This window comes from Podarcis pityusensis (genome assembly GCF_964106645.2).
Source record: "Podarcis pityusensis genome assembly, chromosome: 9".
NCBI lineage: Eukaryota > Metazoa > Chordata > Lepidosauria > Squamata > Lacertidae > Podarcis > Podarcis pityusensis.
Window position 1 is genome coordinate 37,859,976 of NC_138034.1, and position 27,977 is coordinate 37,887,952.

The 27,977-nt window shown below is 41.3% G+C and overlaps 2 protein-coding genes and 1 long non-coding RNA gene across 5 annotated transcripts in view; 2 read left to right on the top strand and 1 right to left on the bottom strand.

Annotated features, from left to right (window-relative positions):
- Positions 1-20,446, bottom strand: part of ARFIP1 (ARF interacting protein 1) — a 35,125-nt gene extending 14,679 nt beyond the window's left edge. Inside the window, exons 1-4 of one of the 3 annotated variants that reach the window (XM_081021410.1) lie at positions 20,289-20,446; positions 9,542-9,643; positions 831-939; positions 325-420 (exon numbers count right to left, since the gene is read on the bottom strand). In XM_081021410.1, the coding sequence (XP_080877536.1) occupies positions 325-420; positions 831-939; positions 9,542-9,634 (298 nt within the window). In that variant the 5' untranslated portion in view covers positions 9,635-9,643; positions 20,289-20,446. Of the gene's footprint in view, positions 1-324; positions 421-830; positions 940-9,541; positions 9,644-14,149; positions 14,271-20,288 lie in introns of those variants that run through there. The other 2 variants (XM_081021408.1, XM_081021409.1) reach the window with 2 other exon arrangements.
- LOC308485556 lies at positions 946-1,734 on the top strand. The gene is made up of 2 exons (XR_013990609.1): positions 946-1,336; positions 1,623-1,734. It is a non-coding gene; the product is annotated as an uncharacterized lncRNA (long non-coding RNA).
- Positions 20,447-20,472: 26 nt separating the features above from the next.
- TIGD4 (tigger transposable element derived 4) lies at positions 20,473-27,021 on the top strand. The gene is made up of 2 exons (XM_081021376.1): positions 20,473-20,982; positions 23,236-27,021. Exon 2 carries the CDS (start codon positions 23,319-23,321, stop codon positions 24,915-24,917), a length of 1,599 nt encoding a protein of 532 aa, XP_080877502.1. The 5' UTR covers positions 20,473-20,982; positions 23,236-23,318; the 3' UTR covers positions 24,918-27,021.
- The last annotated feature ends 956 nt before the right edge of the window (positions 27,022-27,977 follow it).

Below are 27,977 nucleotides of genomic sequence, written 5' to 3' on the forward strand. Positions count from 1 at the left end.
ATGGTATAGCCTTGGAAATTATATATTCCTGTTATAATGGAGAACTAATGGAACACCACTACCACTACAAGAGAAAACTGCAGTAGAAAGGTCATTCCTCAAATCATTCTCCTGATGATAATATTTGTTTGATCATGTTTAATAGTAAAGAAAGATAGTATACAGAAAGAAAAATGCACTGGTTACTTTGCCAAGTGACAGAACCATGAAAAAGCAGCTGTTATGCTTAGCAATAGCAAGTAAAGGAATCATAACAAATTATCTGCTAACTTGGGAGTTAGTATTGTATCAGCAAGAGTGTTATCTGCTTAAACCTCTGAATACCTTTCGGCATAATTAAATCACTCCCTTGTTCAGCCAGTCTGCTAGCAGCTGCGCTGCTAGGAGATACAACAGGTGACATGGGTAATGACGAGGGACCTGAAAACGGGACATACACCATGAAAATCCATCCTTATTCGATCAACACATTACATGTACACAAAATACTGGAGAAACTAGACTGAAACTTGTACATCAACATTTCATGTTAGGGCTGCTTTGAAACAGAGGCAGCTCCATTATGGGGGCTGCTCCACAGGGCAAGCCCTTTTGTGTATACTGACCATTTATTTATCTCACCACCACCACCATGAACTAGCCTTTAGAACTCAGCAGAGTTTTTTCATGTACAAATTCATTGAATGAATTGTGAATAGACATATTCTCCGGCCAAAGTGCTTTTTAAAAAAAAAACATACAAATGAGTAACAATGAATACTACATAGAATCCCTTTTCTATCATTAATGTATTTGTAGTAAATATTCTTAGTTCATCAGTAATTACTTACCTTGAAATGGTCCAGCTTCAATGATTCCCTCTTTGGTACTGTCGAAGCCATGCGATGTAATTTGGGTTTCAGACAGACCAAGTCCAGCTGGTATTGAGTGCTTCAAGTCCTTAGAAATGTTTGAATAAAAAGGGAAATCCATGTAAAGATCCCAGATAAAGGAACTTGTAGGCATTATAACAACCTATCAAGCTCCTCTATAACAAGGCATTTGACAGCCTAGAATCTAGTTTATGGTGTCATGAGATTCTATTATGATGACTTAACACAGTACAGCTTTGCAGTCTGCATCATACATTTCACTTACATTTGTGAACCAGGTGCTATATGCCAGGGGTGTCCAACCAGCAGATCGATCCCTGGATGACTGTGGTGCACCGCGGGATCCCTATAGATCGGCAGTAGTGATAAACAATAGAGTGAAAGTTCCCCCCCCCCACTGCTCTTTTCCTTTGTTGTGTCAAATGGGTATTTTGCCAACGAGTTAGAAAACATCGTTGTTATAGGTGAGCGGTGTCCCCCCCCCAAAAAAAAGCTAACATGCTTTGCTATTCCTCCCTAAAAGAAGCTCAACAACTTTGGCTTCGTCCCCCCCTAAAAAAAGATCAACAACTTTGGCTCTACTGGGAGTAGTTCGCAGTCTCTTGGGAGTTGGATGTGCCTGCTATATACCAATGGTTTACAAGGACAAAGTGGTTTCTATTAGGAACTGGGGAGGGCAATATAACTTGTGGTCTAGAATGCACCTTGATTAGGTCAATATAGTACTTATATCCAATTTCTTTCCTAAAGGATTTTGCTTTGACTTCAAGTATCCCTCTGCCATTTGGAAGGCTTAAGAATGAGACGAGTTCCATCAAGTTCAATGCAACTGCATTCTAAATAAATGTGTTTAGGACATTTAGGACAGAGTTTTATAATTTCTGCCTTAGAGAATATCTCTTAAGTTTGGGATACCTTACATATAGAAGCCACTTCTTGCAACAGTTTACTCAACAAGCCAAATTTGGTGAATATAGTTATGAGATGATAATAAAACGTAACAGTTTCTAGCAAAAAGCTTTCTATTATCATTGTCCTCATCAATAAACTGAGCTAGCCCTAACAGCATGTTAGGAAAACGTGTGGTATCAAGCACAACTTAGTGCCACAAAGTCCCCAGGGCTCCATTCAGAACCAACCTGGGTCTGATACAGCATGAATTAAGGCTTAGACAAGAATTTGGATCCCACTGCTTCTTCCCCCCAATTTAACCTGGTTAAGGAGGGGACAGCAGATGCCCCAGATTTTGAGTTATCACACAGCAAGCTACATTTCCTCCGCTGCTCAGTGACAACAAAGGGAACTGCTGGTATGCCCAGGTCCTAAGCCTAAGGTATTTACTGTTGCCAGTCCTCCATGCAACTGACCCACAGTTATGGGAAGGTTTGAGAAAGAGGACCTGGGAGCAAGGGCTGATTGAGCAATTCCAAAATGAACACAAATGTCAGAGATTTGCATCAAATTCAGAAGGTATTTGAAATGGTTAAAAAAACCCAACTCCCTCCATTCCCCAAATTGGGAACTATTTTACCTTAAAAAAAATTAAAAAGTTTTTTAGAAGTTTACAGTTAGACATTATGGCAGGCTATAGTTAGATGTTGCCAAAACAAACCCTTAGAAACTTCAGACTTACATGCTTCTGCTTTCTTCTTCAATCCTTATTTGCAGCAAACTATAGCTTGCAATTTTTTACATACAAGTAAACTGTAATTTGCACTTGCCTGTAGACTAGGATCAAGCTTGGTTTGTAAGCTGGGACAAACCCCAAGACAAACATGTATCAGAGGTAGGGACTTGCCATGTGTCAGGGGAAGGAGGGAGTGCAGAGTTCTAGGTTCATGCACATAATGTCAAACAATGGGCAGCATTACATTTGACTAAGACGTAAGGCTCAATTTAGACAAGCTATTAACTAAATTTAACTTTGGATTTGTGAAATATCTGAACTGATAAACTATGGTTCATGACTTGTTGGTTAATCAAAATAGGAAATGGTTTCAAGTGGGTTTACAAACCTCAATATAAACAATTATGGTGAAACAAGAACCCACTCTAGTTGTGATTGCAATTTGTTTTAAACTGTTTTCAATGTTGTATTTTACACTGTGCTGACCAATCCTGGGACCTCATGATGAAAAGCTAATAATAATAATAATAATAATAATAATGAAAATTAAAGGAGACAAACATCTCTAGCCCAGGGTTTGCCATTACCTCTGGTAGCAATAGCATTGGCATGTCTGTGGTATGTTAGTGTACCTAAGATTTTCTCAACATAATGACTAATAATGGCTGAGTAGTTCAAGAAATACTACACCACAGTAAAATGAGGATATAGTCAAACCTCAGTTGTTGAACATAATCCGTTCTGGGAGACCGTTCAACTTCCGAAACGTTTGACAACCGAGGAGTGGCTTCCAATTGGTTGCAAGAGCTTCTTGCACTCAAGCGGAAGCCGCGTTAGACGTTCAGGTTCCGAAAAATGTTCGAAAACCGGAGCATTTACTTCTGGGTTTTTGGCATTCAGGAGCTGAAACGTTTGAAAACAGAGCCGTTCGAGAACCGAGATTTGATTGTATAAATGAATCCTACAGCTGCATCCTAATTTGTCCACACCAGGGCTGAAATCATAGAAGTCTGTGAGTCCAGGCTTCTCACTGCATGTATTCTGCTTTCATATTAAAAGTCAGAAACTTACATGCTAACTTACAGAAATAAGGAAAGTTGCAAAGGTAGCATTCTGCCACCCAGGATGGTTAAGAAACACAGTTAACACCCTGCTACATTTCCCAGCATTGCATAGGCTGATCAACTAAGTAGGATTTTTTTATTTCCCCTTTTTTTGCCAGAAATACAACTTACATTTCAGTTGACTAGCAATCACTGCCCTGACTGGCGGAATAGGCACTGATTTCCTTTGGTATGGATGCTTATTTCTACAAGAAAACTATGTGTGGTTTGGGGTTTGTTAGTTTTTTTAAGGGGGGGGGGAGAGAGAGAGAAAGGGAGAGAGCGAGAGCGACCGCTGACTTATGGTGTTCCCCTCAGCCCTGGTAAATCCCCTTAAATACCCTCAACAAGATTTGACAAAGATATGAACCAGATTTGCTTTTCAGTGGCTTTCTCAACTTTATTCCCAGGTACAAATCTCAGTTTTCTGAATCATTCTGTTACTTGCCCATTCTGCTAATGCTCTATAGAAGTATGCTGCTCTGTGGGACCTCTGTACAATATTCCTCCCTAGAGTCACTCTCATCCCCTTACCACACCCAACTTCTGGCACATCTGAAACATTTTCTTGTTTTCAACTAAGTGCCAAAGTCTTATAGCAATGAACAAACACCAGGGATTAAGGCTTTAATCTCTAATCAAGAGATCCAGCCTCTATTGAGAAAGGTTGTCAGCATTAGTTTCAAAACCACAATGTTAATGACCATAATAGGCATAAAAAACCATGCCAAAAGCCTACCCATATCTCAATTTTTAGCTCAATGCTTTAAAAGGTTTTAAAAAACATGTATAGTTTCTGTAACTTTTTCAAGGCCTGGTTGGAATAGGGCACCTGCTTTATAGACAACTCTCTCACCAACCTTTTGTCACTTTAATGTAATTCACTGGCAACTCTTTGAAATGCAGAGTTGACAATGACCAAAATCCACAAAGAAACATAAAAATGAATGATGCCTATTCTCAGCTGCCTGTAGCTTTAACTGTTATTAATATGGGTGACCGGACCAACAGGCTGGAATCCAAATGGTCCAAGCTTCCCCAAACAAACACTCATATAACTACGTATAGGCTACCCTCTATAACATATCCCCCCACTATTCAGCCTATCTCTAACCCTAACTCCCCTTCTCCCACATTGTATGTCGGCACAACACTCTAGGTTTGACAGACAATGTAAGGGGAGATACACACAGGACAACCCAGACGGGTTGGCAGGAAAACATCACATATAACAGACATACAAAATGGCTAGCTTAAAAGCAACTGTACTAAACTTGAGGGAACTGGGAAACCCTATCAAAAGAAAACACATCACCTCGTATGTAAGCACAATGAAATCACACATTGCCTTTCTACAGGAAATACAAATACAGGAAGCAAACTCCTGAGTGAACCCTGCTTCAGTCAACAATGGGTGGCCCCTGGCTCAGGTAAGGTCTGCGGGGTAGTCATAGTACTCAGTAGAGACCTAAATTTTAAAGCCACAACAGTGCTAAAAGGCAGATTCAATTTTGCTAAAGGGGTACTAGATGGGAAACTAAACTGACAAATGGATCCATAAATGCCCCAAACACAAAACAACTAGAGTTCATCCAAAAGACACTAAGCAAATTCCTCTCCTCCTCCAAAGGGGAAGCAATCCTAGGAGATGACCTCAACCTAAATATGAGAGGCACCTCCCTAAAAGACATCCATCCTACAACCCCATGGGCAACCTTCCTCAGTGGAAAACCCCAAACAATTAGAGACTCTTACAAACTACTGAAAATTCAAAGAAACAGAGGCCTTTATGACATCCAGGGAGAAAAGAACCTAGAAGACACCAGCCACACATTCCAGTTTGAATACCATGGCACAATGTCCAGACTGGACAGAATTCAGCTCACACGAGGCCTGTTCCCCATGGTAGAAACAACAAACATTGGTAACATTAAAATCATAGAGCACACCTCAGTAGAAGTTACTCTCAAAATAGGAGAGGAAACACAAACAACCCCATCACGGTCCTTTAGCCCCGTCCTAATCACAAACCAACTGGCTAGAGAGAGTCTCTTGAAAACTCTCCAAAGCTACTTTAAGGACAATTATGTGGGCAACATAATAACCCCCTCCTCTGGGACACAATGAAAGTGGTCACCAGAGGAGTCTGGATAAAGGAGAGAGCATCCCTTAAAAAACAAACCTCAAAAATTGTTAAATTAGAACAATAAATTATGACCCTCTCATCACACTACAAACAGGAGCAAAAAACCTCCTTAAACTCATAAAACAAAAAAGAAGGGAAACTGAATCTCTAGAAATCAATAAAACAATGATTAACATCCTATACTCTAAACAACGCTTTTACAAATATGGAGGGAAGAACTGGGGCTGATGAAGGGGAAGCAAGATTCATGTAGCTGCTCCTTTGGGGGCTGATGGATCCAAGTCGACTTCTGGGGAGGTAAGGAGTCTCCCAGGGGGCCCTTGGACCCCACGCCAATGTCAGATGCTGGAATGTGCTGCCCTACAGCTCTGACAACTTTAGAAAATGAGTTTGGGAGCTAAAGTCCCATGTCAGAAAATCTGCAGAAACTGCATTTTTGGCAGCTGTGAAGCCTTGAGTGACTAAACGAGTAACATAGACCAAAACCAATTCTAAAAAGGGGGCAAAACCCAATATATAGGTCACAGTGCAGAATTAGTTATTGGAAAGTCTGCCCTACACACCAGGCATATGAAACCCCCTTCCAACTTCCCCCCTGCAATATTTCTCCTCCTCTGTGGGGCACACCTAGAAGTGCTAATATGTCAAGTGCTCCCAAATGAGCAAAGATGAGTGATGCAAGCATTCAAATGACAAAGATAATTTCCTGACATTATTTATACAGCACAAGGCAGTAACTTTACTTGTGTGTCCTGCAGAATAATTTAGTCTGCTGGGTTTCCTGTCCTAAAGAGTAGTTAAGAGGGACCTGCCAGCCAGCCACTCCATTGAATGGGCTACCAGTAATGAACTCAAGGGTGCATATACTTTCTTCCATTTGAACTCCAGCAATTAATGTGATAACGTCTATTCAGCATTACTCAAGAACAGATTTTGAAAGCATTTTGTAGCTTCCAGTTTAACAAAGTGATAAGAGGATTCCGACTAAAACATCAGGAAAAACTTTCTGATGGTAAGAGCTATTGTTTTCCAATGCACTGTCTACATAATTAAATACCTTAATCTCATCAGCTCTGAACAGAGCTGATCTTTTAATACAAGTTTGCAGCAATTAATTTCTACTACTTTCGCTATGCAAGGGACTTGGGAGCAACATGGAGTTGTGTTTAGGAAATCCTTCTGACAGACAGGCAATAATGATTTCCTTCAATCAAAAGCCTTGGCACCGTTTTAAGTAACAGCAGCAACAGCAGCAGCAGCAGCAGCATTTAACATCCCACACCACGGGTAGGCAAACTAAGGCCCGGGGGCCGGATATGGCCCAATCGTCTTCAGATGGTCCGGGAATCAGTGTGTTTTTACATGACTAGAATGTGTCCTTTTATTTAAAATGCACCTCTGGGTTATTTTAGGGGCCTGCCTGGTGTTTTTACATGAGTAGAATGTGTGCTTTTATTTAAAATGCATCTCTGGGTTATTTGTGGGGCATAGGAATTCGTTCTCCCCCCCCCCCAAAAAAAATATAGTCTGGCCCTCCACAAGGTCTGAGGGACAGTGGACCGGCCACCTGCTGAAAAAGTCTGCTGACCCCTGTCCTACACAGAATGACACAATGGGAAGGGCTGCCCCCATTTTTTCCATAGATCCATTCTGTAGCAGCATATTGCAACACTGCTAGGCTGCAAATTGCAGCTCCACTGACATAAAGTGGCAGCAAGGCTTTATAAAATCTTTTAAATAAACGCCCTGCCACATCCTCTCATATTGGTACGTTCCTTCCCCTCTGAAAATTAATAGATCTGATCTCCCTCAATAGTTTTTGAAAGTGCTCTCCTACTTTTACAGAGGCAGCAGATGATTCTACAAACATTTTATGGGCACAGCCAACCAGCCAGGTATAAAACATAAGACTTTTTCAAGTCTGAAAGAGGTTATCCCTCAAACCACACAGCCTATACCAGAGCAGCCCCTAGTGGACACAAAAGTATGTTACAATTTCATTTTATTCATGCAGTGTTTATTTTACAATAGCAATCCCTATTCGGCAAGAATATTTCACTTAACAATGTCAGCCTTGTAAATAAGCCAACAAAAGTTGCTAGCCTGCTTATGGATAATTTTAATGGGAGCATGATACTTTTACATATCCAGAAGATAAGCCCTAATAACCAACACACACCATATTTGTAGGTCTCCTGCAGCCAGAAAAAGGTGCTCTTTGCAAAAAGGAGTAACACAGAAAACATTCTAAGAAAGTTAAAAATAATTAACTTCAAAAAAAGCATGCAAAACAAGGACACATATGCAAAAGATTTCTACACCCTCAGCACTGATTTTCATCACTTATTACTTTGACCGGCCTCTCCATAGCCACCTAGACGAACCTTTTTTCATCCTTCCCATCAATAACAAACCTTCAGAATTCAGGCTGCAACTCCATACTCACTTACATGGGAGTGAAGTCAATGGGAGCTTACTTCTGAGCAGACATCTAGGACTGCCGCAACACTCTGCTATCCTGCCATTTACAGTCACCCCACCACCACTTGCTCCCACACCTCCCCTATCACTCTCAGCAAAGAAAGCAATACTTAGATATTCTTTTCCTCCTGTTCTCTCAAATCACTGCAGCTACATTAATTGTCTGATTCACAAAGCAGTTAAGACAGAATCCTCAAGTTCAAACTGACACGGCATCATGATCCCATCAGTTAGTATCAATGGAATGCCATTTCAAATAGCAATCATAATCAACGGGTGCTGGAGGGAGGTGGCAGCACATTCCTACTTTGCTTGCAAAACATACTGGTCCCGTGAGTCTGGTGCTGGAAGGGAGGTGTTTGTGGGTGGGTGGAGGCTGAAGCATGTAGCTCTTGCTCTCCTCCCCATCCCTTTGTGGCTTGAGGTTGGGAAGCCTTGTGCCTCATGTACTTGCAGGCACATATTCTCATCCTGCCTGTATTAACAAGCCCTACCTACCCAAGCAAAATTCCTGGTCACCACAACTTGATAGAAATGAAGTATATTTCAAGTCCCAGAAAGCTAATGTTTCAAAATACAACTAAAGTTGGAGTCAACAAGGAGAGAATAACCTGAATAGTCTAGCAGTCTAATACGTTCTCAGATTCTCTTATTTATTCACCTGGATATTGGACTTTCCTTATTCCCAACAATCAAAACAAATTATACTCTAGAAAATATTAAATGAAATCTACAAATAACTTTAACTGCAAGAAATTAAAACATTACAGCATCTTACTCTTTATGTTTTATTACTTTTATAGAGTTATTTGCAACATATCTTGCGATTTGAAAGGATAAAACCTATATTCATCTCTAGACAAAAGGCTGGCAAGCCTTCTCCAAGCAGGAGAACATTAGATTAATCTAGGCAATACTTTCACCCTATAATTTGCTTGCTCCAGGCATTAATCTAATTTGATTATTAGTAAAATGCTCAGAGATTTAATTTACACTATACTTTTATCATCACCATCATTATTTATTAATATACATGTGTTGCCCAATGCAAAATGCCACTAGGCAACTTACAGTACCACGAATTCTGTTTTTTAAAGCAAAAATAATTTTAAAAGCAAAAAGTTTTTTTAAAAAAACTAACAATAGAAAAACCCCATTTTGAGCTGATCTAAATATGTGCAAATTCATCATTCAAAAAGTAACACTCCCCATGAAAAATATTAAGCCACTAGCTGAGAAAATATATTAAACTCAAACACTAAAAACCATTGCTATTATACATATTGTTAAACTGCTTAGTTATGCCTCATACCCTGTTATAGTTGTGCTCATGTGTATCTTCAAGTTCTCCATTACTTGTCACAGAAATCTCTGCTGCTGAATTTTTTGGAGATTCTTCAGCCATTGAACACTCCTATAGTTTGAAGAGAAATATGTTGAGTGTTATAAAATGATATTAATATTAAATGTTTACCTATTTCGCTAAACTACCACATTTCACTGAACCACAAAGAGGATATTTGCAGATCCCAACACAATGATCCTATGAAACATGCTTGTTAAATTATTCAGTCTCCTAAACAAAAAGCAAGCAGTAGATCAAGTACCCTTTGTTCAGGTCAGTCTGCTCCCACCCCAGTGCTAGACACACATAAAAACAACTGATGGCCCACATAGTAACTTCTGCCTCCTAGTCACAGTACATTAGATATTCCTGTCACTTAACATTACCAAACAGCATAATATTTATATTTACTTTGGTACATGGCAACCCTTTTCAGTTATCAAAAGATGCTCACAGGACTTAAGAGAACTGCACCGCATGTGAGTCATCTGCCTCTTGTTGTGCAGCCTCAAATATTAATGCCCGTAAGGCTGATGAGTGAATCTGATCAAGCACCTGATTGTCACAGTGCCAGGTAAAACTCTAGTTTCCCCAGCTTCTCTATAGAAGTGTACATAAGACTAAGGCCAACCAACGGCTGTTCACTTACCTCCCATGGTGTTCCCACATTAACACTGGAGTATTATAATAGGTTATATATTTAATCTCAGCAGATGTACAATTTTGATACTGTAAACAGCTGAATAAGTAGTTTACGGGCAAACTGTTTCCTCTTTCACACAACACCTGCAATTTTATCAGTCAAAACTCATGTAACTATGGCATCTGTTTTTATAAGGTACTGAAAGCAAATAAAAAGACTAATGCACACGTATAAGCTACCGTATTTTTCGCTCTGTAAAACACACCTGACCATAAGTTTTTAGAGGAGGAAAACAAGAAAAAAAATATTCTGAATCAAATGTTGTACTAAACTATTTAATAAACAACCCTCTCCCTCTCTGCACAGTGCCTCTCCTGTGAAACGGGAGGAGGAATGGTGCCCCTTCTGTTCCTCCTCCTGCTTCGCTGGGGCGCTGCGCAGCTCTCCCTCTCTGCGCAGCGCCATTCACTCCTAAGACGCACACACATTTCCCCTTACTTTTTAGGAGGAAAAATGTGCATCGTCTGGAGCAAAAAATACGGTAATATGAAAACACTACATAGCTATTATCTCTTTAGCTCATCTTTGCAAAACGGCATATGCCCCATGGGCTAGAGTATCTCTCTGCATCTTCTGGGTTTTGTTAGATTGTGGAAGGACCTAACGAAGAGTCCACATAACTATGTGGTAAAAGCCTGAACCAATCAAGTCACCACAGAGTACATCATGCAGAGTGACCAGTGCTGAAAGTGCTAAGACACTAGCTGTATTAGTTAAGCCTGGTAAGGGTAAACTGTAAATTACAATTTATGACATATTGTAATAGTCATTCAAGCAGACCTGCCTTGCAACAGATCAGGTCACATCAATCAAATGTAGCATTCAGTTCTTAAAGCAATGGCATGGTTTGCACGTCATATTAAACCATAGTTTTAACCACACTATGGTTTGATGTATGCTGCTTAATAGTTCCCAAGGCACTCCTCTCTATGGCTTCTACTAGTCTGTTCACTTGATGCTGAACCACGATTTCATAATATATGCTAGCAAAATCCTTACCTACTGCGGTTGGTTTCATATACCCAGTTGGCTATGAAGCTCTCTGTGTGACTTTGGGTAAGTAATAGTCTCTCAGCCTAATCTAATTCACAGGATTGTTGCAATGATAGAACAGACAGAAGGGAGAACCATGTACGCCACCTTGAGCTCCTTAGAGAATCACAGAATTGTAGAGTTGGAAGGGATCCCAAGGATCATCCAGTCCAACCCCCTGCAATGCAGGAATCCTGCCCACAGAAAAGTTGGGATATAAATGCAATAAATAAACAAATCTTTTCTGTTTTCTGCCAGTAGACAGATTGTAGAAAGAAGGCTATCAGTTATGTACTTCTCTCTTTGATCATGTATGTCTCCTGAATAAAATCCACCTGCCAACAACATGCAATCCTATGTTCATGCTAGGAAATAAGGTATTGCATCACTTTCCGTAGGTGTAATACTTTTTCTATGATGTAATCAAAAGCATTGCTCTATGCAAAAACAAAAAACAATAAAAACAATAAAAAGTTTCTCAATACAAATTAAAAGACACTTCATAAAACTTTAGTACACACTATAAAATCTACAATGCATTATATGACTCTGGAGGCACGAGTAGCCTTTGAGCCTACAGCTATACAATTCAGCGCAATAGCACCATGTTCTAAAATTTAAGAAGCCTAAACACAAAATGCCCAAAATCACATCAGTCAGGTCAAAATTTAACCAGCTATGATTATTTTAAATACTTTTATATCACAAGTCTTGCTTATTTAGGGTTGTGTTCCCTGTTTTCTCAAAGCCAAAGGGAGACACCACCAAACTGTACTGAAGTCTGACTCAACATAAAAACTTACCCATGGCACATTCCTATGTAGCCTGCAGTCTCCTCATCCCCCTCCACATACTTTTAATCTGGTCTGCAACACATGTGCTGTCTGTGAGGGATGCCAGGTGAGCTTAAGGAAGACAGATTGCTCTGCCCCTGCTTTGGTAGTTTCTGAGGTGGATGCAGAGGAAAAGGTTTATCTTCCTCAGCAGTGAGCAGGGAAGCTGAGTGAACTTCTGGAAGAAGGAATGAGTGTCCTACCCTTCCTATCACATCTCACTTTACTGGGTGGAAAGGGGACTTTCTTGTGTTTTGATATTGTGATTTTATCCTGTGAACTGCCCTGAGACATGCAGGTATGGGGCAGTATACAAATTTATCATCATCATCATCCTTCATTTACAGCCAGTACATGTCTATTCAGAAGTAAGCCCCACTGAGTCCAATGGAACTGGCTTCAATCCCAAACACACTTATGTAGTGTAGTGGTTAGCAAGTCCCTTTAGGACCAAGGAAACCAGAATTTGAATCCCCACTCAGTCATGAAGCTCACTGGCTGACCATGCATAATGTCGTGCTTTGATGGACCCGACCCCTGCTAGAGTGAAAGCAGCATGGAAGATTTTTGTGCTCCACATTCAGCCACGCAGACTTCTCTCCCTTCTTACCTTGGGCACTCACCAGAGACATGCTTTGCCACTGCCCTGGTGATGTCCATTTTCCCCACCTAAATGAATGACACTTCCTTCCTATGGGGACAAGCTGCATTTCGGGATAAAACAAAGCCAAGCCTCTACTCCCAACACTGAGTAGCCACTACTCACAGGGTTCTTTACAATGTACAGACTCTTCCTCCAACATTCGCAGTCAACCATCATGTGAAGCAGTTTACAAGTTAAAAAGCAATTCATTAGAGACTCTGTTGGGCGCAGCCACCTTCGCCTGATGTTTGTGTTTCTCTTGATCGAGTCATTCCAGAAAGAGAATGTCCCTGCCCACTACTGACATGCAGCTGCCAAGAGATCAGCACCAAGTGGGAGTATGGCCCCTTATAGAAAAACAGAACTTCCCACAACTGTTCTAAAAGTTGCAGGTGTAAGCTCTGGTGGACTGCACTATGCAGAGCTTGCCATAGTACCAGGGACACAACCAACAAGGCTCTGTCCTTATCCAAAGAGACAACTAGCACAACTGACGCAGCAACAACTGGATATAATCACCTGAAAGTGGCCTGGAGCATTTTGCACCAGTTGTAGCTGTTCAAGGACAGACTTAAGAGCAGGATTCAGCCATTTTCTTGTGTTCCACATCTTAATAGGACACTTTGCAAGAAGTTACTCAAGCACCAAATAAGCTCCTTACCCGAAAAGGGGAAGCTGTGCCCTTACAACAAAAGCTGAAACTGTAATAGTCTCTCAAATTCAGGATGAGACTAGGCAACGTTTTCAATCTCAAAATAAGTGGTAGCCAAAGATCCATATTATGAGGGTGCAAATACCGGAGATAGGTATGTTATCTCCCCTGTCTTCTACCTGGCCGACTGAAAGCTTTTCAGCTAGATCTTGCCAAAGAACAGCAGTGGGGGGTTATTATGAGATTTTATGTACCAGAGCATAGTGATGAAAGACTTATCAAACCATCTAGCATCTGTGATTCTATCTTATTATTAATTATTTCTCTATAAACACACAAGAATCTGGATCAATAAGTTCACAGAGGTCTGTCATGTGTATCTTTCCTGAAAAAGCACCAGGTGAGCCCAACCACCAAAAAACCTGTGGGGACAAAAATGAAGCTAAGGGACAACAAGAACACTTGCAAGGTTATCTATAAAATCCTTATTGTTCCTATGCTCTGACAGAATACTTTACTGTTTAATGGGGCAATACAAAATCAAATGTAAAAATTAATTTGTTTTCAGTTAATCATGTTTTGAATTTGACAAATAATATTCTGTTATAATCAAGAACAATTAAAAGAGATTGGTTCAATTTTCTCCCCAGTCTGAGCCTGTTACTGATTGGTTGATTTTAAATAGCTACAACCACTTGTATCACCCAATCACCTCAGAGTCAGACTGGAGTTCTTCTGGAGCCTGGTGAAGTTCATCAACAGTTTCTGGATTCTTGCTATTTTCTGACATACCTGAAAGTGAAATAAGTTGAGCATGCATTGAGTTCTTCCAAGTAACTAAATTATGTGCTTTAAGGAAGTTCCTTCAAAATATTTACAAACCTTTCCGACTATATGTATCCAAATTAGTACACTTTTCATTCACTAGCAAATGTTATCATGAAATGTAAATTACTTTTACTCTCTTTCATAACACAAGGGACAGAACAACAAGAGAATAGTTAAGGGCTCCCTCAGCTAAACTAGAACTACTAATTAAAAAATACAAATGTTCCCAAGCAATCTAAAAACAAATAACTATTAGTTCTACCTATAGATCAAAATGCTGAGACTAACACAATAAACTCAAGGTCACAATGCTGTATACCAGCACCTGAGAACCTTTTTCAGTATTAGATATCCACAACAATATTTTAGATACAGGTAATTTACAACTTATGCACATTTAACCCTAACCCTGCCCCTGCTCCCTTTCCGGGGCCAAAATCTGCAGCACACGCCAATCAAACCTACATAGCCTCATGACTATCATTTTGGAACTGAAACAGGGAAATCCAAAAAGTGGACAGTACTTTCTTCATAACAAGGGACTTTTTTAGGTTTGCAGAAATGTTTTTAGTTGTAAGGGGGGAAGCCCCCAGAAGAACCTAATCCTTAATTCCCAGGACCTACAGAATACTGAAGGCAGCTGAGATACAGAATGTTGAGTGTTATTAGATAAAAAGGGAAATTGTTCTGGGTGAGCTTGTAACAGCTCTCAACGTTCTATAATTGGGATTAATTAGGGGGATTAAGGTCAAGGAGAAGATTGTCATGAGGTTAAAATAAGGCTCTTCTCCAAACTATACAGGGAGGTTTCAGGTGAAGGAGGAGCAGAAGTAGTACTATTTTTCTTTCCCTCTCCAGAAACCTCCCCCAGCCCCCGAATTTTAACGATGGATAGATCAGTCCACTTGTGACCTGGGTCAATTTTACATGCATTTACTCTTAAGTTTGGTCAGTCCTATCTCTTTTTTTTTTTTAAATGATATTTATTTCAGATTTAAAATTACAAAAAAGAAGAAGAAAAACCATACAAAATACAAGGAAAACTTTAACCGTAGAATAAACAAATAAAAAAAACCCAATAAAATAGAATAAAAAAGACTTAACAAAAGATATAAAAATACATTAAGTTAAAATAAAACAAAAACAGATTAAACCTTTACTTAACCTTTTTCCCTTTACTTATTTCCATGACCTCCTCTCACCTCCCAATTTTGTATTCTAGTTCAGATCGTATTTCCAGCAATTCCTTCTAACCTTATTTTCATTTACGTATTTTAAAATTTCAAATAATGTAATTAAACTTCCTCCATTTCATCAAATTCAACAACTCATTTTTGCTTAGTCCATTATATCATATCTACCAAAACGACCTAATATTCTTTTTCCGACCTCTTTCTAACATTCTTTTATATTGCAGTATTTTTGAAGATATATTTTGAATTTTTTCCAATCTTCTTCCATCGACCCTTCTCCTATCTCAACATTAATCTGATTTTAAAAAGAAGTCCATACAAATATTCATATTTAAGTATGAATTTTATCTCAATGTACATATTCCTAAACTTTCTACCCTAAAGCACATTTTTAAACACATGCTGGTACATTTTGAACCAGGATCTGTACTGCAAAATTATGTTCCAATTCATAATTTAAGCCTGCGAGATACGAATTAGGTCATCTCCTTTAAAAATACATAGTCTTCATTTCTACCACTCTGATACACAGCAAATTGATCAGGTTTGTTGATGATAGTCCACCCAAATCTTTTAGCATTATATAGCACAAGAGGAAAATGTTACAGGAAGGTGGAAAAGAAAGAAAGAAGTTTTCCTTTATGCTGCAATTTACCATCCTCTTCACACAAGCCCTGACTAGTGCTATAAAGCTCCTGTTCCAGAACGATTAGATCCATAAACAAGAAGGATCTTTTGGAAATTGCAGAAGACTATGCTGCATACTATACTTTCTTATTTAATATGTGTATGCTCCCACTTTTCCTGATTAAAAACCCTCCCCTAAACCTAAGTTTTCCTAGTTCCCTGCCAAAACTGAATGCTGAGCAAACACTCTGTAGGAAGGTTATAGAGGGGAACAGGAAGACTGACTGCTGATGCCTTCAGTGCCTATTTACAACTAAACTCAAGAGACCTAGAGCATCTAAAGGCACTATCCAACTAAGGCTACAATCCTAGCCATGTCTTTTTTGAAGTAAATTCACTGAATTCAATGCAGCTTACATTCAGGCATGTGAGGTTAGGATTCCAACCTTATCTATACTCAAGAGTAGACCCACTAAAAGCAATGGACCTGTCCACTGCAGGAATCATCATTTCAACACTATAACCAATTTAGAATGTTTTATTTATACTGTATCTAATTAAAAGTATTTCCATCACATGGCTACATTACCTAGCATACAAGAACATGCTGAACGTAAGATAGTGAAACTGAATCACATGGATTACATTACACTGATGTACATCTTGCTACATTATCATAGCCAAAAGGCAGCACTTAAAACTTTTCAAACCTTTAACAACTTTTAAATGCCATTTTAAGTATATAAACTCACCCGCTAAAAAAGAAGTTAATGTTGGCACAATAAAATTAGCAGATATTGCACTATGCACTTGAAGCACTTCAGAAACTTGAAAAAAAATATAATTGTTAAATATTTGAGTCTCAAGGAACAACACTAGTCCCCTTTCTTTTCAGATATGCAGGCTGCTGGAAAGCCCACACTGTTTCACCCCATATTCAGCTCTTACTCCTTGCTGCTGCTGTTGAAGACTCTGACCATATGGTCTTACCATTCTAGACCTCTTTAAACCCATTGCCCCTTTCTTTCTCTTCTTCCATCAGTTCAGAAAATATACACTGAACTTTAAAAAAACAACAACAATAAAAATCAGGTCTTGTCAAAGACCTTTACTTTATGTGTAAAGGGGACATTATCAACTTGAATATTAATCTAATATTAAACAAACTTTCACTTCATAATAAATGACATTGTGTCAATCACAATAGAGAAAATGGAGAGAATTTTCAACAAGCGGAAGTAGTTACCATTAATCGCTGTTCTTCCGAGGACTGAGGAAGTTAAGCAAAGTTCACTGCAAATTAGTATGTTTAACAGTGTGGTTTTACATGATGCCTTTCTAACCTGCCAAGAACCCACAAATACACTAGTGGTAAACAGAAAATTAAATGTGCAGGGAAGGCTTCCAGTAAGTCAAACTATGCAAGTAAATTTTTTTTGAAGCATTTCTTTCACGGTTAGCACCAGCCTGCATCTAACTGGTGTGGTCAGAGGCGGATTTAAGGGAGTGTGATTGGTTCACCTGCGCTGGGTGCCAAGCTGAGAAGGTGCCACAGGGGAAACCACAACAATGACTTAAAATGGAAGGCGAGAGGCAAGGGGGTGCTGAATTTTGGTGTTGCACAGGGCACCTCTGAAATTTGAAAACCCGAAGTCTGCCACTTGTGGGATGTAATATGAGTAGGTAGACAGAAACAGGATTTTGCGGGTGAGCATACATGAAGCAGTGACTTGGCCATGTTGTACCACACATCAAACAGTTCAGGCAGCCTGCCACATCCAAGATTTCATTTAGGTTATGCTGAAACTCAATGTAGCAGTCAAGTCTCATCTGTTCATTGCCTTAAAGAAGCATCTGAGTATCTTATCTTAGGTTGGATTAGGATTTGCTATATACCTCTTCCCATCATTTCCCTGTAAAACTCCCCTTCCTTGTCAGTGGGTGTAAAAGAAGAACACCTAACGCATGGATAAGCAAACTAAGGCCTGGGGGCCGGATCAGGCCCAATCGCCTTCTAAATCCGGCCAGTAGACGGTCCGGGAATCAGCGTGCTTTTACATGAGTAGAATGTGTCCTTTTATTTAAAATGCATCTCTGGGTTATCTGTGGGGCACAGGAATTCATTCATATATATATATATATATGCAAAATATAGCCTGGCCTTCCACAAGGTCTGAAGGACAGTGTACCGGCCCCCTGCTGGAAAAGTTTGCTGACCCCTGATCTTGGCACAGGAACAAATAAAGTCTCACTACCTACCAAGCCGAATCACAATTTGTGGACCTGGAAGCACAATTAAGCAATCTAAAATATTCCAGTTCTTTTACCAGAAATCTCAGAACTATGTCATATTATGAATCATTACGATCCCATAATATATGCATGCTATAAAGCCCAGAACAATTTCCTTCAATAAAACAATATCATAATGGCAGAAGGTAGACTATATATATGCCATTACTTCCTTTTCACACTAGCTGCCTAGTTTTTATTTATTTTTAAAAGTTACACCCTGGGTCTCAAATATAGGCTTTATTTGGTTCTGTTGTTTCTGCCTTGTCTTTTTTTTTGTTTTTATGAGCATATTTTAATATTGTGTGTTGCTCTGGGGGCTTTCCAAAAAGCTGCCTAAGATTTTAAAGAAAAACACTGGTGGCAACTGCTGCTCCTTGTAGCATGTTATTAAGCATAAAACTGTAAGAACTTACAAATATATATACTGTACAGCAAACATCATGGAATTAAAGCAGAAATACAACACAGAATTACGTGCATGCTTTTGTGATTAGCCTTGTGTTTAAAATGTTTGCCTCTAAAGACACAGGAAACATGTCTTAAGGAACAATAAGCTATGACCTCCACATAAAACTGAAAGGAGAAGCATGCATGGGGCAGGTGGGGGGGGGACATTCTTGGGCAAATCCTCCAAGTTCTAGTCATCTATAAAACCAGAAAAGCCACAATTCCAGAAAGAGTTGGTACAATACACACAGAGTAGTGTACTCTGCAAGATGAATGCTGCGGTATAAGATGTGCAAGAGGAGACCCGAGTACATTATTCAACTAAGCAGCAGCCACATTTGTGCATCTCACTGTATTTTCAATGTACCTGCAGAAACCATTCCATGTCTGTTTCCTATGGATGACTACAGTATTTCCTAGCTTGACAATCAGCTTCACGTACTGACTTTAGAGACGTCACTTCCACCCTAACAATCTTTAAGAACTGATCCAATATTAAATTTCTTCATAAGAAGACATAACTATTCAAGTTTTAAATCCCAGACAGTACTGAACTACAAGTTCCATTTCACAACGAAGAAAACCACCTTTGTGTGAACATAGCCCCAAACCTTTCATCTATAACTCATCCAAATGGCTGGGAGTCATGGATTCTGGGGAAGCAGGGCAGAAAGCAGAGTGCATGGCCAGAATACAACCCCTGAGCAAAAACAAAGCAGCAGCAACTTCACTTTTGGAAGTCAAGGGTGTGAGCACCAAGGAACCTAAAGATTTTGTGTGTTTTTTAAAGGCTAAATAAAGTGAGAAAGAGAAGAAAACCAAAAAGGGCGTTTTTCCATGAGCAGCTTTGTATTTCTCCGCTGAGCACAAGTACTTCCTCCTGGGCACAAACACATCAGCTTTACACCTGCCCTTTGCCCCACCCTCCAGGAGATAAAGACTAGGAACCCTGAGTGCGCACCAGGATCCCCTTCCCGACAGGCCTCCCAAGCGGATTTGTTACCTAACAGGCGAAGGTCTAATCTTCTCGCATCATCCTATACCTCCGTGCTGTGACATTTAAAAAATAAATAAAAATAAAGCAACACCTGTTGAGCCACTGCCTGCCAGGCAGGCTGCAGCGGATAGGAAACGGTCTCTTCCGAGAAAGAGCGAAATGTGGGGGGACGCGCCCTTCCCTCATACGTGGCCTAGGCCCCGGCTGAAGCTCCGGGGCCGCAGCAGGAGGAGGCCAAGAACACCGGCCTGGCGCCGCGGGCGAGGAGGAAGGAGCGGAGTAACGGGAGAGGCGGCGGCGGAACGAGAAGGGCTTCGGCGAGGGAGGCGCTGAGGGCTCCGCGTCGGTCCTGTCTGAGGGGAGGTTTTTTTTGGGGGGGGGGACACGGCGCTCATCTCTTCGTCACCCCCGCCCACAGCAGCCACCCACCACACCCTTCTTCTCCTCCTCCCTCCCTCACTTGCCTTCAAGCTCGGCTGCTTCCAGCTGCTCCCCCCGCAAAAGCCACGGAAACACGGCCGAGCAGCTTAAACGGAAAGGGCTCGCGAGGAAACGGGCGCCGGTTACTTCAGCCTCTCTCTCTCTCTCTCACTCCCTACCCCCCCTCCCCGCCCTGCTTCCCTCCCTGAACGGCTGCACCAACCGGAACTGCCTGGCCGGAAGTAGAGCGTCCGCTTGCTGCTCTGTAACCTTCCGAAGGGGCCGCTCTAGGCGGCGGCAGCAGCGAGGGGCCGCTTCCACGTTGCTGTCACCATGGCAACAGCATCCGGGCCTGTAGTTTTGCGACCGGTCTCCCCCCGACACACACACTTTCTCGCTTCTCGCCTGCGACAAGCGAGCCGCGGTTGCAGACCTAGTAGAAAAAAGGAGGAGCTCCTCCGGTTTAAGGGCTCCTCCACTTCGAATTGCGGCTCGCCCGTGGGAACGGGAAGCGAAGGGTGTGCTGTGTGTGGTTTTTCCTTTCCCGCCCTCCCAGAGGTGCATTCAATTGCCTGCTGCAAAAACAAGGAAGAGCCTCGTTTCACCCGGGAACTTCCCTAAGCGGGGTTGCCTTCAGGTGTTGAGATTCCAACTAAACATCAGGAACACCTTTCTGATGACGAGAGCTGTTTGACAGTGGAAAAGGCTCCTTTCTTCCTTGGAGGTTTTTAAGCAGAGGTGGGATGGCTGTCTGTCCTGGATGCTTTAGTTCAGATTCCCGCATTGCAGGGGGTTGATGACTCTCAGGTTCCCTCCCAACTCTACAGTTCTGTGATTCCTACTAGAGGTGGGATTGTGCTAAGTGGCATACGCAAATACAGTCATACCTCAGGTTGAAGTAGCTTCGGGATAAGTGTTTTTGGGTTGCGCACTGCGGTGACCCAGAAGTAACAGAGTGCTTTACTTCTGGGTTTCGCCGCTCACGCATGTGCAGACGGTAAAAATGACGTCACGCAGATGCGGGTTGCGTTCACTTCTGGATGCGAACGGGGCTCCGGAACCTGTAACCTGTACAGTGGTACCTCCGTTTACGAACTTAATTGGTTGCGGAGGTCCATTCTTAACCCAAAACCGTTCTTAACCTGAGGTGCGCTTTCGCTAATAGGGCCTCTCACTGCTGCGCGACTTCCGCTCACATCGCAGGGCAAAGTTTGCTACCCAGAACACCTACTTCCGGGTTAGCAGAGCTCGTTACCGGAAGCGTTCATAAGGCGACGGTACGTAACCCGAGGTTCCACTGTACACGAGACTTCAGGTGCTGCCGATGGGCCTCCACCGCACCTGATAACACACACACACACCACCTTTAATATAGCTGCATTCCCCCCCCTCCTGCCACCACCATGGAATCAACAGCCCAACCCACCTTCCCTGCTGGGCTGCCAATGTGGCGTCTAACCTTTGGAAGGGCAGTGGTGCCACTTTAGAATAGGACTGACCTTGATTGCCATCTGTGGTGGCCACCATCTTTGGATCGCATAGATCATTGTGTTCTGGGTAAATTAAGATGGTGGGCAGCCACCATAGATGGGACCTAACCATGGCTTCCAATAAAAAGCAGCAGTGCCATCCACTGCTAAGACACCACCAGGGGAGGGGGGGTATCAGTGAGGACAGTGAGTGGTGGCATAGCTGAGTTGAGCTGCAGTGAGGTCCTCAGCTAGTGTGCCAGGGCTGCATGTAATTAACATCATGTGGAGAAAAAGTAAGGCTGCATACACTAGTTCTATTCAGTGGTCCCTGCTTAGGAGATATGCACCTAATTCGTAGACAGTGTGGGGGCAAGCCTGGCACACATGCTGCAATGACAGGGCTAGCACACATGGCCCTGCTCTTTCTTCATGTACTGTTGATTGCATGGAGAATATCATGGCTAAATAGAATTCAGTGAAGAATGCGAGTTGGAATCAGAGTCTATATTGTGGCTGGAATAGGTTGGGAGGGGCAGTCAACTGGGCTCTCTATTGATGTAAGAGGAAGTGGAATAATGTGCTGTACTCCTTTTTTCGGGAGTAAAGTTACATTGATGGCAATGGTGGAAACAATGGCTGAGTGAGTGTAGGATTTGGACTAAGCCACCTGCCCAGCTTCCACACTTCACCCATTACAGGCTCTTTCCCTGTGATCAGTCCTGACTTTTCTGCATTCAGCGTAAAGGCCTGAATAAAATTTCAAAGCATGTTCAGCTGAGTGCATTCTCCCATCAGATCTTCACATGGAATGCTTGATAGGACATGATTCTACTTTTAGAGCACAAGTGGTGAACCTCGTGCCAAATTTGTCCCTACAGGGTTCTCTGTTTGGCCCCCAGGACTCTCCACAGGCCACACCCCTCACCAGGCCTGCTCAACACCCTCCTTGAGTGTTTTGCCCTGCTAGAATGTGCCCTTGAACTCTGACATTGTAGAAGAGAGAGGAAAGCATGAGTATATGGAGAAACTAGCCTTCTGGTTAGTTGCTCTGCTCACTTTTGCCTCAGACTTCACCCCCCACTGGCCTGTGGCCCCAGAAGACTGCTCAGAATAGACAGCAGCCCTTGAGCTGAAATAAGGTTCCCTAACCCTGTGCCAGGCATAGAGTGGGGCACCAAAGATCCATGTTAAAACACCTACTGCAACAAATAGACACATCTGTCAGCAGATCTCTCAAATTAAAGCAGCAGTACTGACAAGTTTTACATATAGTACAACTGTAGTTACGTTTCACACTTTATTTTGATGTGAGATAAGAAGATTCCTAGTTGCAAAGTACTCAATTCATTAGTCCACATGTTTGAAACTCAGTCTAGAGAAGTTATGGAAAATATTCTTATTGGGCAAAGATACCAGAAGGGCTTGTTTGTGCTCATTCCTTAGCTGTGTGCTTGTGATATACAAGAATATACCCATGGCATTGCTACTCTAACTCTGTGACGTTTATTTATTAACACAGTGACGTTTATACCATGAGATCAGGGTACTCATTTGAAAGCCAATCTAATTAAAGCACTTGAGGATAGCAAGGTGACAGAACGAATGTCTCTAGATGCATTTGAGCCTCTGAGGGAGTTTGGGGGTTGTACCATGGCAGAGTCTTCAGATGCTCCCTCACTTCTGCCTGCAGTAAGGAAGAAGAAAAGCTTATCAATCAAGGACAAAATTAGTATAATAGCTGCAATAGAAAGTGGCAAGAAGAAGGCAGATATTGCGGAAAGATACGGTATAAAGAAAAACTCCTTGTCCTCCATCATGAAGAACAAAGAGAAAGTTTTGGAAGCCTTTGAATCATGGCAATTTGACCCTAAAAGAAAAAGGTTAAGGACTGCATTTCATACAGATCTGGAAGAGGCCCTGGTGAAGTGGTACAGAATGGCTCAGTGTTCAAATATACCAGTGAATGGGCCGATGCTACGCTTCCAGGCTAATGATTTTGCACAGAAACTTGGACATAACGATTTTAAATGCAGCAATGGTTGGCTAGATCGTTTTAAAGCAAGGTATGGACTGGCATTCAGATCTCAGCCAGTTGTAGCTACTGCTCATACTACTCGTACCACTGCTGCTACCACTACAGAGGATACAGCAACTGCTTGGCATCAAAATATTCTGTCTTACTATTTAAAGGTTTATCAGCCAAATGATATATTTAACATGAAGGAGACAGGATTGTTTTATCAGATGTTACCTAGTGCTACTTTTACATTTAAAGGAGAAACATGCTCCCTGGGAAAATTAGGCAAAGAAAAAATAACTGTAGTGGTTGGCGTAAATATGGATGCTTCAGAAAAACTTCCGTTGCTTGTTATAGGAAAGAACAAAACTCCCTGCTGCTTTCAGGGTGTCACATCACTGCCTGTGGAATATCAGTCAACTACTATGGCACAGATGACTTCAGAGCTGTTTGATCAGTGGGTGAGCAAACTTGACAAGAGATTTCAAATACAGAAGCGTCACATCATTATTTTTGTGGACTCTTTCCCTTTTCACCCAGAGGTAAGGAATTTGAAGTCTATCAGACTTGTATCCTTCCCTTCTTGCTCACCCTCCAGATTTACAGCTGTGAAACAAAATATCACCAAGAATCTGAAAGTAAAATACCGGTGCCTTCTTCTCAAGAGATTTGTAGACTGTGTTGAAAGTGGTAAGGAATTCACGCTGACTTTGCTTGATGCCGTTGACATGTTATACCTATGTTGGAGGGCTGTATCTCCAGGGACAGTTGTTAAAAGCCATAGCAAAGAAGGGTTTAGATCACAAACTGGGGAAAACATTGATGAGGACACAGAAACGGAAATTAATTTTGATTTAGCTGCATATGCATCGGCAGCAGGAGTTGAGTTTCCAAAAGGCTTGTCTTTGGAGGAATATGTAGCTTTCAATGATGACTTGATAAATTGTGAAATGCCTCCTAACACTGAAATATCACAGGCTAAAAAACGTACTTCAAGTGGAACTTATGAGAAAGATGAAGGTGATGACTTTCCAGGATGTAAACACCCTTTGCCATCAAAGAAGGAGGCCCTTACTGCTTTGGATACTCTTCGAAGATTTCTTAGACATCAAGATTTGAAGGAATCTCTTCATACTTCCTTCACGGTTCTGGAGGACTTTATTCATCTTGCAGCATCTAAATAAGTACTTTAATGAAAACTACTAATTGCTTAGTTCGTTTTAAAAATAACTCTATCATATATATCCTATAAAATTTGAGGCCTATTACGCTAAACCCGGCCTATGAGCCATTTATGGTGGATTTTGCTGCCTCCATGGGACTGCAAAAACCCGGAGAGCTGTCAAATGCCCACCACATGGCTGGTGGATTGTGTCTGCCTTGGCAGGTCACAAACTGGACAGGCCCAATGAACAATGCAAGATTTTGTGAATTGTGTTGCAATGGTGCTACCCTGATCCATAATTCTGTCTACGCTCTCAGGTTACAATTGTATTCGTCTCACCCCAGAAGAATTCAGAGTAGCATTTGAGGCTCACAACAACCCTGTAAGGTAGATTATGGCAAGAGATCGAGATGTATCTTTGTAAGCGCTGCTGTATAACAACTAGTTTACGTTAATGCAAGTTATCCTAAAATAGTAGTTTTTCTTTCTGCATTTATTATTATGATTAGATATTTATTTATACCCCATCTTTCCCCTTGATGGGACTCAAAGCAACTTACAGATGCAGTGGTACCTCGGTTTAAGAACAGCCCTGTTTATGAACTATTTGGTTTACGAACTCCGCAAAACCAGAAGTAGTGTCCCAGTTTGCGAACTTTACCTCAGTCTAAGAATGGAATCGAATGGTGGAAGGGCACCAGCGGCAGGAGGCCTCATTAGGGAAAGCGCGCCTTGGTTTAAGAACGGTTTCGGTTTAAGAAGGGACTTCTGGAACGGATTTGTAAACCGAGGTACCAGTGTATACTGTTTTGTTACTGCTTGCTGTTTCTTTAGCTGAAGATGCTTCCCCACCTCTTCCAGTCAGTAGCCCTTCAGTGGAATCTTGGCATATTGCTTTGACAAGCGACTCCCCACCATCTAACACATCTAATATTATACCCCTAAAGAGATCACATTGCAAAACTAACTGTGAAATGCATAGCAGCAAAGTGGGTCAGGTTTGACATGGATGTAAAATGCGACTTGAGCTGCCAGCATGAAGTACTTTACGCAAAGCGTGTTAAGAAAACACTAAAATAAATGAAATATTTAAGACTAGAATGTACTTACAACATTTCACTGGCTCTGTTTCACATGATGCAGACTAAATAAGTTATTTTGTTATGAATTAAATCAAGTAATATTAACAGATAACAATATATACCCGCATGCTCAAGCCTTTATAGCAGCTCAATATATTAGGAAGATGTTAAGACCCAGAGGATTCAGACTGGGACCAAACAGACAGCCTTGACACACCTGAATAACCTGTTTAGCAGTCCAACTCACCTTGTCATTCAGACACCTCACTCGGGGCAGGGGGGCTTTAATCACTTTCTGCACCCCTTTACAGATCCAGGTTTCCACCACTTCCTATCCTAACCTCCTATCTCCCTAAAGGTGAGGAAGAAACAGAACTGGCAAAGAACCAGAGGTCTGCTTAGAAAATGTATACTTAAGTGGGCAACTGGTGCATCTTGGCACCCAGTTGGTGATCTGAAAGAGAATGGCCTGGCTTTCCTAGCATAAAACAGCTCAGTGTGTGCCTGATCTTTGCCCTGCTTTTTGTTCATTCTTGCACTGGCTCCTGACTGGATCTCCCTTTGCTTTGTGCCAGAATTCTGCCTGCACTTTGGTCTCTGTGCCTGGTTGGACTCCAGTAAGATGAGCCGATCTCAGACAGAAGCAAAAAACGATCCAAATAACTGGTGGTGTCCAACTAAGTTTTATTAAAAGCAGACCCACTGAAATTAATGAACGCGACCAAGTTAGATCTGTGAATTTTAGTGCGTCTACTCCGAGGAGCATACCACCCAAAATATCAGCTAAATATTTTCTGAGGTGTTCTGGATACATACAAAAAACCTTTCCTACACAGCCTGAAATTTCCAGATGCTTCAGACTATAACTCCCATGACCTCCAGCCATCATGGGTAACAGATGGGAATAATGGGAGTTGCAATCTGACTGCCTTAAGGAAACCCATTTGGCTCACTCTGACTTTAAAACTCTACTTCTTTGCTCCTGCTGGCAAATTACAGTGCCTTACATAAAAGTGTGTGTGTGTGCGTGCACACACACACACACACACACACATACACACAAGATTCTGACTACTATTCTTACCACTACAGCACATGATGGTGATCTCATGATATAATTTCAGCAGTACTATTTATGGCAGTATTCTAAAACGTGTATCCCAGTACGACAGAACGTTATATATATATATATATATATATATATATATATATATATATCAATAAATAAATAAATATGTTACTCTGCCCATCTGGTTGATGGTTTTCTTTTCTTTACGTTGTTTAATTCATCGTTATAGGGGGCAGGATCAAAGGCACTTTGCAAAAAATACACAAATTATGTAATCTGTGGAAAGTGATCCTGAGTATGTACTTTGGCTTAAGGATGTAAGAGTGCCAGAGAGCAACTTAGAGGTTTACTGGCAGGGCAGCAACTAAGGCTATGCACACATTGCATTTATTCTGGCTCCAGAGTGCTCCCACTGCTGGTTTTCGAAACCGTGTACACGTGACATTAGTCGCAATCCACGTCTATGATGTAGTTTCTCAAATAACAGAGGACAAGTCTGCTCTATCTTCTCCATGACAGCCACCCAGATATTTGAAGACTGGTATTATACCTACCTACTGCCTTAATCTGTACAAGGTAAATTTATGGTGGTATGGTTTAACATAGATTTCACTTATAAAAGAGAACATTGCTGTTCCCTCATCCCTGCCTTTGTATGTCTTGGGATGTGGTAATGTTGTTTCCTGAGTAAACAGTCATTGAATGACACTCTTTCACACCTGGAAGAAGAAGAAAAGAGAATTACGTTATTACTATTTGAGTTAGGGATAATTTGAGTTAGGGACATTACCATAACACTGCTCACGAAATGCATCACACAATGTTTCCATTGTATTACTTGGTCTGTAATTTTATTTTATTTTTAGGTTGTGTTGGTCCTTCCCTAGCAATGTCCCTGCTCTTCCCCTCTGTTATAAAGCTTTCTTCC

What these genes read in the sequence shown, in the direction of transcription:
- TIGD4 (XM_081021376.1), top strand. Translation starts at nt 23,319, where the DNA reads ATGTCTCTAGATGCATTTGAGCCTCTGAGGGAGTTTGGGGGTTGTACC.